General features: G+C 33.7%; 1 protein-coding gene across 1 annotated transcript in view; it reads left to right on the top strand.

Annotated features, from left to right (window-relative positions):
• Positions 1 to 12,479, top strand: part of LOC124539096 (dopamine receptor 2-like) — a 34,347-nt gene extending 21,868 nt beyond the window's left edge. The window contains exon 2 of the mRNA XM_047116419.1: positions 12,383 to 12,479. Coding sequence (XP_046972375.1) covers positions 12,383 to 12,479 — 97 coding nt within the window. The remainder of the gene's footprint in view (positions 1 to 12,382) is intronic.
• Positions 12,480 to 13,001: the final 522 nt, after the last annotated feature.

Here is a 13,001-nt window from a genome sequence, read left to right as displayed (position 1 = left end):
TTACAGGCACAGGGAATAACATTATTAACATCATAGTTCCCAAGGTTGGTGCTGCTTTGGTGACCTAAGGTATGGTTACACTTTCTATGGGCGATGATGACTACTTAATATCAGATGACCCATTATCCTGACATTCATCAAAATAATAATAAAATATATATATATATATATATATATATATATATATATATATATATATATATATATATATATATATTATTGGTCAGTAATCATTATCAGACAATATTACTGTCATCCCAATGTAAGTAGCTAAAGCAATTGTGTTGTGGAAAATCAGAAGTAACAATGATAGTACAAACACCCAGACCAAGACAACATAGAAAACTTATGAACTTTTTCTACATCGACTCGGTCGGGAATCGAACCCGGGATCTCGGAGTGGCGTATCCATGAAACACGGTATACACACTACTAGACCATGAAGGTCTTCAATATTAAAAATATCACAAAGTACGGTTTAATTTCGTAAATTGAAATCTTCCCCTAACTCTAAAACAAAGACTAGAAGCTCTTGTATTCGTTAGTAACTATAATTATATGTGTATTATATTATCTTAGGAGGAGTTTCTAATTCAAACTGTCAAATTATTATTAATCATGGCAACATTAATTAATTAATCAACTCAAATCTAAATGTTACTTCGTCACCTTAATTAAATTTGAGCTTAAGTTTACTTAGCTCTATTCGAAACCAGTGACCTAATTATCAAATAATTATAAGGACGTATCAAAAAGAGCGCGTGTTAGTCAGTAAAAAATGCGTTACAAATGAGTACATTTAAAACTTTAAATAAAAAAAAGCACTTTCATTAAATTGAATTAATGAATTGTTGTGTTTCGGCTTAAAGGTTTCTTTCATATTATAAAATTTTAACAAAAAGAAAAACCGACTTCAAACAAAACACTATTTTAAAACAAATGAATATGCACGAAAAAGTAATAAAAATAATTGCGTATTCAACATATTTTTTAGAGTCTTCCTAAGTTAAATGAAATGAAAAATATTAGACTACTTAAAAGTCGATTAACGATTATATCATGTAGTTATAGTTATTGGTATATTTGGAGCCGGTGTCAGCCACGGTGCCCTTGCCCCAACAATCAAAAGAAAGAAGCGATACGAGCCCCTTGATTGATCCAGTATATTATTGTGTAAAAGGTAATTTGTAAAAAACATATTTGTCAAAGTATTCTCGTATTGTTTTTTGTTAGATATACTGTAGGGTTTTATTGGCTGACACCGACTCCAAATATAACAATAATTATAACTACATGATATAATCGTTAATCGACTTTTAAGTAGTGTAATATTTTTCATTTCATTTAACTTAGGAAGACTCTAAAAAATATGTTGAATACGCAATTATTTTTATTACTTTTTCGTGCATATTCATTTGTTTTAAAATAGTGTTTTGTTTGAAGTCGGTTTTTCTTTTTGTTAAAATTTTATTTATTTTTTGATTTTAAGTGAAGCTGATGTAGACTAACTAATTTTTTTTAATATGGATAGATTAAGCGTTCCGTTTATATGAGTCAGAAACTACTTCGAGGACAATTTCAAAGGAAACTTGCGAATAAAGCAAAAATAGACTTTCGAAAATGCGGATTTAATACGTCACGCGGCGTAAACTACAAGGATCCCTCGAAAGAGCTGTAATCGAACTCAGCAAAAAAACTTTGAAAAAGACCAACTATATTTCGTACATCATATGACATCACATCACATACACAAAATTTGATTAAAGATAGTAAGAAATTCTGCCCCATATCGCACCCTAACTGCGAGCCGTATAGGAGTTCCATCACTACATAGTATAAAACAAAGTCGCTTTCTCTGTCCCTATATCTTTAAATCGCATACGCAACGGATTTTGATGCGGTTTTTTTTTAAAAGATAGTGTGATTCAAGGGGAAGGTTTGTGTATATAAAACATGAACAATATAGTAAAGAAACACTGATAATTTTAGAAGTTTGCGATGTGATATCGTATATAAACAAATTCTGTAGTATATTTAGTATCAGTATTGCACCCGTGCGAAGCCGGGGTGGGTAGCTAGTTGATTATAATATTCGACTATGATAATTACATAAACATAACCACATTACGGAAGGTGACTCAAATATCCAAATAAGCTATAAATAAAAGATTCGACCGAGTATCGCTAACGTGCTCCTCAGAATTGTTCCGTTCCCTTCCGTTCCGTTACTTTGTCATGGATCCTGTGCTCAGAACCTTACCAAACTTTCACCAAATTACCCTTGAAGTATATATTTTATAATAAAAAAAGAATTATCAAAATTGGTTAACGTGATTTTCAGTTATTCACCTATTTGTCGCGCATATACATAATGCAAATTTAAGACTTATGTCGTTTTCACATGGATACCATCATCGGAAAAAAAAATAAAAAAAATGGGACCCCACGGGAAGCACTACCTTTCAAACAAAAAAAAATTATCAAAATCGGTCCACCCAGTGAAAAGTTATGAGGTAACAAACATAAAAAAAAAAAAAAAAAAAAAAAAAAATATATATATACAGACGAATTGATAACCTCCTCCTTTTGGAAGTCGGTTGAAAATAATAGCTATTGATAGTGATCGTCGAAAAAATGTTCTGAATATAAGAAAAAAATATTAAATAAAAACACAAAGGCTCAATTTTAATCAGACTGTATTTTTTTCTTTGATCTTTTTAAAACACCCAGATAACCAATCCAATCAAGGTATGGCACGTAAATAAGTGATTGATAAGTAGATAAGTTCGATTTCTTAAAATGTAGACAACCTTACGATATACACAATTATTGCGCACAATTGTTATTATTAATATAATAGTACGTTTATGTAGTTAATTGAAACATATATTATTAATGTACGTGTTATATTTGGGACCAAAACTCATATTGATCAATTTCTACGCATAAAAGGAAATGCATCAGGGTTAATTTGTGAACGGAAAATGAAACTAATTCCAATTAATTGCTTCTTACGTTCTTACGTATTTTTATGGGAATATTTAAAATAAGAATATTATTATTTGCACTTATGAATGCGGCGTGGCCGAATCTGGTAATGTCATTTAGTTAATGTTATTGCTTTAGTTTTTCTCCTACTGCTTGAAGCCGATACGCTCGTGACTTACTTTGAGATTGTATTTATAAATCTTCATAAATCCTAGTACACCACTATAATAAATAAAATTGTTAAGATACAAAATTGAAATACTTGCAATTTATAAACGTGTTAAATAATTTTGACAAACTCATTCCCTTCAACTTCATTGTAGTTCAACTTCATTGTAGACATTTCTCACATTAATAGTGTAATTATGGTATATTTTATTAACTTATATACATAGATATTTAGGTTCCAATGTATGTATGTCAAATTTCGTGAAAATTTATATAGCTTAACTCGTATATATATATATATATATATATATATATATAGATTGACCACATAAAGATTAATAGCGAAACTTTGTCTTTATGAATTTACAAAATATATATGACCAATACCAATTTTAAATATTAAATAAAAAAAATTAAATACATACGTTTTATGAAACAAAATAACGCATGTATCATAAAATTCTATTCGATGTAGGCAATGAGAATATATGTAACAAGTTGGCGAACTTGAATAACAGCTTGCGTGATTTTATTATGAAGGGCGTGACAGTATCGTTTATTGAATTTTTAATGTTATGGAAAATAAAACAAGTGAAGTGCCAAATAGGACATTTGACTGGTTTTTAAAAATCCATTTTATATTATTTAGTAGAAGTTAAGGAACCTAGTAAAAGTTGTGTTTTTTTATTTCTACTACATATTTGCCGAAAAATATCATATTAAAAATTCTATATTTAAATAGCGCGCTAAACGCTATTTGGACAACATGGCGCTGCAATGGGGTGGGTGACGTCACTTTGCTGTATTTTAATCTGTGGTACATATAGCAGAAAAGCTTTACAAGAAAGTTACTTCATCATAAGCCCGGCCAAACAGGAGCGTATTGTGTCTCGTGACAAACGTTTGAAAATTTGCATTTTTATTTATGGATTTTTGAATAAATTAAGTATTATTCCCAACTTTAGTAAATAACCATTTTTAAACTCATAAAATACACTGATTACAATAATTCACAATTTATTTTTCGCATTGTCAAATAGCCTATTATATCGTTACATATTACGATTACTATTATTACAGATACGTATCGATTTATAGATTACATTTGATGATATTCGAGTAGGTAGGTGGAATAGCGAATGGCTCTACTGATGGTTAGTGATCACTACTACCACTGTAAACAGTGCGCTGTAAAAATACTAACTATTCCTTAAGTCATCAATGATCCATCGACTCTTAGTTTTAATCGAAACAAACTGTATAGCCGGTACAATAGACTTATTGTTGATATTTTTTATTCCATGTAATTAAAAGTATCAACAATATAACAGACAGCTAATCGATTTGCTTTTGCTATGTTTCTTATGTTCCTGTAATAAAAGATAACTGAATCTATTAAAAAAAATTATTCAGTTTTTTTGAGTGAGGTGTGAACGATCGTTCATCGAATATCGAAGCAGACTGAGCAATACTTCATTCAGCGTGGTGTGGAGCTGTTACAACGCCCCCTGGGCGTGACGACAGAGATGTTACGAGAATAATGAATTCAGCAGTTTGATCGCTTTAATTTATTCTAAAGAACGAATAAACGTATCTTTACAACACAATAAAATATAAATTATTGTTAAATTTCATAAAAAGACATATGTTATATGAAGTTAAAATCAAATTATTCAGGTCGGATAAGACAAGCACGTTTAAATAATTATTTTAAAAAACAAATTTTACAACCCACTTACAATCCTATTCGTAGTTTCTACTAAAGAAAACTGATAAGACAGAATTTAATCGTCGGTAAAGACTAAATCTCGTCATTTAGTCTTACTTTAGACGATTATATTACATATTGATTTGTATTGGTTGCAGTGGTAGCGGCAGCTTTATATTTAATTAATTGACTTTTAGATCAAAAGTCATTTTATGGGCATACTTGAAAAATACATGTGTTGATGTAGATGTATCCTGATAAGATATTATCAACGCCTTATAAGTTCAATGTTTATGATGTCACATGACGTTTAATTTTAATAATTTGCAAGTCTAAAACGTATTTCATTATTTTTATTTAACTCTTACTTATTTACGTGAGATGGATTTACGAAGACTTTTTCAAGGGGATTTTCCTAACGAAAAATTTGACATCTTAATACCACACTAACGTTTCATACTTTTTAGAGTGCCAGTGTCTATAATTATAAAAGTGCCAGCCCTCACGTAGTCTTTTGTTCAATTGCTAGGTCAATTAAAACAATAAATTACATATCAATACGTATTAAATACATTCTCTTATTTATTTCTAGAACTAAGCAAGGACAGAAAAAACAAATACTTTATCTTACTTTAATTTCACTTTTATGTCAGCTTTATTATACTATTTTATATATGAAAGGATGCAATTAATGGAGGCCAAAAAGGCATTGTTTAAGCTGATATTCTTGTGGTTTACGACGTTTTATGTAAATGACTAGACGTTGTCCTTATTTTGATTACATTTATAAAGAATAAACATGCACTGAAATGAAATATAATAAAAGATAGATAGGCCATATAAGTGGTCAAATAGAAATAGGCGTCTTAAAAAATACTACCCTTGTGCTTGCCTTCAAACCGAAACCAGTAGACTATATGATGAGTACAAGCCTTACAACCAAGCCTTCATGTAGATACCTAATACATATTTATAATTACCTACGTTTTGTCCTCGTAAGGTATTTACTTGTCTCTTATCTCCGACGAACATTCCGATTCCCCTTTCGTCGTACGCAGAATACCAATGTTCATGAGTCTGTGGTGTTACGCGGTCGACGTCATTATGCCCTTAGAAGAGTTTGTTTTGAAATGTATATTTAATATGAAATAATGATATGTTAAATCACTTCTTTACTTATTTTCTTCGATTTTCCCGAGAGCACGTTTTTTTATTTTAATGACGCTGTAAGAAATATTAACTATTCCTTACATCGTCAATGCACCACCAACCTTTGGAACTAAGATGCTATGTCCCTTGTGCCTGAAGTTACACTGGCTCACTCACCCTTCAAACCGAAACACAACAATACTGCGTACTGTTGTTTGCCGGTAGAATATCTGATGAGTGGGTGGTACCTACCCAGCCGGGCTTGCACAAAGCCCTACCACCAAGTAAACTGAATTTATAACTAAGATATATATGTATATTATTTGACCATTTCGTATATAAGTGGAATACAACCACAAAAACAACAGCTTGTAAATTTCCCACTGCTGGGCTAAGGCCTCTCTCTTTGAGGAGAAAATTTGAAACATACTCCACTACCCTGTTCCAATGCGGTCTGGTGGACATGTAGGATTCCTCACGATTTTTGTCTTCACCATCGAGCACAAGATGAATTATAAATGGAAATTAAGCACATTCGGTGGACCCGCATTGAACCCGCAATCATCGGTTAAGATGCACTCCTTCTAGCCACTGGGCCATCTCGGCTCTTAGTGGAACACAAAGATACTATTTTGGTGCTTATATATCTTATGAGCGAGAGGTTTCAATCCAGCAGACAAAGCCCTACCACCAAATAATTTTTTTTTTAGAATAATTGTTGGTCAAAATTTGTACCTATTTTCCTGCCTTTTCCTACCAATGTTTTTTTTCTAATTTAATCCCTTTCTCTAATCCTATATTCAGTAAGGTTAAGTTTGCACCTTTCTCAGGTTCTTTTCACTGACGATAGTGTGCCATATGGATCTATGTTTGGCTAAGTCAAAGACATAAAAGACGTTTGAGCTGTCGATTGGCAAAAATATACAAACCTTACTTTATACTATAAATAAGATGAAGACTTTTAACGTTATTGATCATACAGCCCTTCGTGCATGCGTAATCATGTGTGTGGCGGCGGCAGGTGATTAATTTCCTGCATTTTCAGTTTGAAAGTCAAGCTAGACTTAGCAATTTTGGGTTTACCAGTGTAACTATTCAAAACATATTTCAAGTGAAGAGTTTTACATTTATTTTTAGATTTAGGTCATATTGAGGTACATAGAGTATTGCGTATAATTAATAAAAATCTTTAATACAATGTGTTTATATTTTTTATGCTCTAAATATTATATATATTAGTGTACATGATTGAACACGTCTCCCACTTTCGTAAATGAGAATGAAAATGAGAATTTGCTTCAATTTATTTAAGATATTAATATAACATTGTGATATATATGTACATATGCGTCACAAGTATTATAGTAAAATTTGTATTATAACGGCAAGTTATAGAACAGAAAACTATTATTAATATAAATATTTTTATAAACACATATCAGACAAATAATTTGGTTTACTATTTAAAACACTAGTCTACACTATATTTACAGAGGATACTTAAAAATCGATGAATTTTATATTCCCTTACGAAATTTGAAATTTATATACCCCAAGTATTCATAATATCGATCTGAGCTAAACACTATCGAAAAATGTGTTGAGAATATTGTATGCATAAGTAGTATTGGGGATGGAATAAAGAGTTGAATTTTATGTATTTTGCGTTCGTGAGTCACGATAATGCTGTTATGTGTTTATCTTATGTGGTAAGTCTATACAAACTACTAATATACATACATTTTTCTAGATTCGACTAAAGCTGACTTTTTTATATTATATTGGATCATTAAAATATATTTAGATTTTGGAATTCATTAGAATTGGAGTAAAAAAAATCATTCAAATTCATATAATTTTAACTTTACAGGATACTTAAAAAACAAAGTAAAGTAACAGCCCGTAAATTTCGCACTGCTGAGCTAAGTCCTCCTCTCCTAATAAGGAGAGGGTTTAGAACATATTCCATCACGGTGTTCCAATGCGGGTTGGTGGAATGCACATGTGGCAGAATTTCGATGAAATTAGACACATGCAGGTTTCCTCACGATGTTTTCCTTCACCCCCGAGCACGCGATGAATTATAATGGATTATAATAGGTTGGGGAAAAAGTTTCTTCGTATTTTATATGAAAATTCAAAAAGTTTTTTTTATAGTTTATTTACATTTGACTAAAGTATGTAGGTGCCATTTTGTTCCATAACTTTTTGCCATCTTGTTGGTAGTGACATTATCCCATTGCTGTAAAAATTTTGGGGCTTCTGATCGAAAAACTGCGACAATGTTTTGGCAGTCCTCTCGTGATGTTAACCTGACACTGCCTAAGGAATTCTGCAGAGACCGAAACAGATGAAAATCTGAAGGTGCAAGGTCAGGACTATACGGCGGATGCATTAATACCTCCCAGCCAAACTCTCGTAATTTTTGTTGAGTGGCTAAAGATGTGTGAGGTCTAGCGTTGTCATGGTGAAAAACTACACCCCTTCTGTTGATCAATTCTGGCCGCTTTCTCTCAATTTCTTGCTTCAATCTCATCAATTGTTCGCAATACAGTTCTGAATCGATGGTCCTGCCGGGCGGTAACAGCTCATAATGAATGATGCCCTTCCAATCCCACCATACACACAGCATTACCTTGTTGCGAGTTAATCCGGGTTTTGCCACAGTCTGTGAAGCTTGACCGGCCTTTGACCACGATCTTTTTCGCACGTTCTTGTCGTATGTGATCCACTTTTCATCACCAGTTATCAGCTTCTTCAAAAATGGTTCGGTTTCATTACGTCGTAATAAAGAATCACAAATGAGTACACGGTTCATTAGGTTTCTTTCAGTGAGTTCATGAGGCACCCATATATCGAGCTTTTTTGTGTACCCAGCTTTATTCAAATGAGTCAAAACCGTTTTGTGGTCAATTGCCAGTTCTTCAGCTACATCGTAACTACTAATATGCCGATCTTGCTCCACTTTTTCAAAAATGGCAACAATTTTGTCCGTAACAGGGCGACCAGAGCGAGATGCATCTTTGATATCAAAATTTCCGGCTTGAAAACGCTTAAACCAAACTTGCGCTACTCTCACAGATACTGCATTAGGTCCATAAACATCACAAATTTTTTTCGCGGCTTGAGTTGCATTTTTACCTTTTTTATAGTAAAATTTTAAAATGTATCGAATTTCTTCTTTAGATTATTCACTCATTTTAACAACAACAAAAACAAATAAAAATCACACAAATTCCTAATTTGAATTTGGAAGTGCCTTCTTTAAAATTAAAACTTTTTAATGATACCAAAACCAACCAGATACAAATGGTATAGCCAAAGAGATTTTATTACAAGTTCATACATGCTATATGCGAAAAGACTTTTTCCCCAACCTAATAATATAAAATAGCGTAAGTTGATTGTCAACATTGCTCGAATGAGAAACAAAGTGAATTCTTACAGTATCGTACGTTGTCTATACCAATTGTTTTTAATAATATGATACTCTATTTCCTAAGGGAAGTGAAAAAGGATAAATGAGTTATTTTAAACTCATCAACGATTTGTTATTAAATCTATGACAATAATCTAGTACATAGAGTACATTTTTCTCACCAATAGTAATATGAAATCTAAATGGTACAGAAGATTTTTTGGCTCAGCAATGCCTTCACAAATAAAACATATTCTTTTTCTAGTTTTGCTACTGCAACGACTTCTTGATATATAATGAAATTATATTCGTTCAGAAATTTAGCATTGCTTACGAGGAAGCAGTTAATCATGGTGTTATTACGTTATTAACAGACGTAGCAACAACAAAAGCATAATTTATGATCAATAACATCCTTCCAAGGAAGACAACTAAACTATAATTAACCACAGAAGGCAATTAAAATCGTGATCCTGAAATTTAGCTTAGATTGTGATGCTGCCTCATAACAAAAACACGTAAGCAAAATAAGAATAAGTAGTAGTAAAGTAACAGCCTGTAATTTCTTATTTCTAAAAGTAAAGCCTGTTCCAATGCGGGTTGGTGGAATGCGCATGTGGCAGAAATTCGATGAAATTAGACACCATGTAGGTTTCCTCACGATGTTTTCCTACATCGCTGAGCACGAGATGAATTATAAACACAAATTAAGCACATGTACATAGTGGTGCTTGCCTGGATTTGAACCCGAATTCATCGGTTACGATGCACGAGTTCTAATCGCTGGACCATCTCAGCTGAATAAGAATAGACTTAATTAAAATACTAAGATACATATAAATCGCAAAACGTCAGTGAAGACTTGTTGAAGATACATAAACTAAATCAATATCGTAACTATGTTTACAAAACAAACATTTAATTGAATGAGCTCCCTACACTAAACAACGTATTTAATTTAATACAGAAACTATTAAATCTATCTATTCTGCTATTAAATAGTCAAATACACAACTATATTGTTACTCTTCCGTCGTGTGAAGTCGGTCACCGGAACTGACAAGTTGCAGTGCTACATTAAGTTTATATTGTGAAGTTAAGTTCCTGTGAAATAGTGTTGCAAGCTACTTTAATTTATGTCACTAGGACTATTTAATTAAAGTTTTATTCAAATGTTTTAGTAATTAAAATTATTATTATTTGCTTTAATATGTTTGGTGGATTCATATGTAGCATTTCATTGTAAAAAATAAATATTATGCGTGAGATATTAAATGTAATTCATAAAATTGATTTATATTACTAATATTATTGTTAATATTAATTCCATAAGTTCGTTCTTTATTACAGATAATATAGAATGTGATATCAGTAGATGAATGAGTCATTATTATTATTAAATTTTATTATTATTAAGAAAAAATGTACGACACTAATGAATGTACGACAGGGGTTATCCCTGTTCTAATTGTAAACTTGATCCTGCGACACATGTATAATACGACACAAATGTAGCATCGGAAAATGCAATGAAATAAAAAAAAACCGATTACCGCCGATTTATATAACCAATAGAAATAGCTCCCTATCGCGCCATATGACGCTATGAGAAATAAATATTGATAATTTGGGATAGCGTATCAATTCGGATGTGATCGATTTTACGAATTTTGCCGATGCTGCATATAAGTTGTGTCGTACTAAACGTGATAAATGAACGAAATCAAAATGAGAATGTATATTATAATTGTTATAATAATTAAGATTCGATGGTTTGCATAATTAAGTGGAATAATATACTATTATTCGATAAAACGTGTTAGAAATAATTAATTGAACATTAATACAATTCAACCAGTATAATTTTTTTTTCATTACTTAGAAAGAATTTACATAAAACATATAATATATTGGCTAAAATATAGTAGGATTCGTTACGTCACGTGTTTAGTATCTACCGCGTAACAGCATAGTTGTACTTTTTTAAATGATTAGCTGTTGGATTAGTATTATCCTATAAAACACAAAATATATATTGAAAATTAGATCATATTATGATATACTATAAATTTTATATGGGGCATTTTACGATGATCGATTTAACAATTAAGACACGAAAACGTAACAAATAAACAAACTCACTTTCACATTTATATACCTAATATATAACAATGATTATTTTCAAGAATGATTTTCGATTTCAGCTACTTTTCAATGACATCAAAGGTAATCACTCAAAACCTTTTGTAATTTTTACCCGGTTACATATTAATTCGTTATTCAAATCATAGTAGTTATTAAGTGATTCGAATTGACAAAGGGACCTTTTACACGCAACGCCAGTCACGGCTGTTGTTGACTCGTAAAAAACTAACACATCACACATTTATATGTATAATAAAATTGTTTATTTGCAATGTTAAAATAACGGTCTTTTACTAAATGCGTTTACATGGTACATATACCTTTTTTTCTCGCTGGAAAAACGCATTACGCGCTTCCCCCACGTAATGGAAAGTAGGGGGGTATGTGGGACTCCCCGGAGCCCTGAACGCCGAGTGCGCCCAAGCACACCGGGTTTACCCACTAAAAACCAGCGATACCCTCTCCGTCTTTCGGCGAACGCCACGGGATCGCTTACGCATGCTACCGTGACGCCCTGACGGTCGGCTCGCCTATACGGGCCTCCAACACCTAGAGGGGATTCCCAGGGTACTGGGACCCCTCCAGTCCTCCACTCTCCAATCAATGACTCTGCATGCATCTGCAACGTCCACAACGGAACCCCCCTGATGGCGCAAGCAGGTGTGAACCTGTCACCTGTTGCGAAGGGACAGGTTGGAGAGCAGGACCCACACCTGGACGGCCCTCGGGGTTACCCCAGGCACACGACTTCGCGTTTAAGTCGTGGAGAACCATTATCGGTTTCGGCGACTGCCTGGCCATCGCAGCTCTGACCAAGCCGAGAAAGGTCTCGAACTCAACCAGGCTGCGGTTAGGGGAGAAGTACGTCCCGACGACGGCGAACTCCCCCCATCCCACGACTAGCCCGAAGCCCTTTCGATGAGTGAGAGGGGGGCCTCGTTCTCGTGAGGACCGCCACGGTGTCACCCAAGTCCCCCAGCCAGTGAGGTAGGGGAGGGACAAAGTAGGGTTCACAGGCCACCGCCAGATCTACCTGATACTCCGCAATGGACTGCAGTAGTAGGTCCTAAGCCCCGGCTCAGTAGTTGATATTCGTCTGAAGAAAGCTGAAGTCTGCGCTCATGTTGACATTGCAGCTTCCTCCTCAGCCTGGCATCGTCCGAAGTTATTGGTAGTCTGGGTAGCGAGGACCACCTTACCTTTCGCGATGGGGGGGGTTACATTCTTTCGACCCCATCACGTGCCCTGAGGGCTTGCCGGCGTCTGAGCACACTACGCAGCGCAGCTTTCCGGTACATGCAGACAATTTGTGTCCATCAACGCTGCACCGGTAGCAAAGGCTTCCTCGTTCCGCACTGAATGGGCAGAGCATCATTGTATGGCCTAGACCCATGCATTTGTAGCAGCGCAGAGGGCGCTGTTCCA

Source organism: Vanessa cardui, chromosome 21, assembly GCF_905220365.1.
Source record: "Vanessa cardui chromosome 21, ilVanCard2.1, whole genome shotgun sequence".
NCBI lineage: Eukaryota > Metazoa > Arthropoda > Insecta > Lepidoptera > Nymphalidae > Vanessa > Vanessa cardui.
Note: the sequence above shows the minus strand (reverse complement) of the source record. Positions and strands in the feature narration are given on the sequence as shown.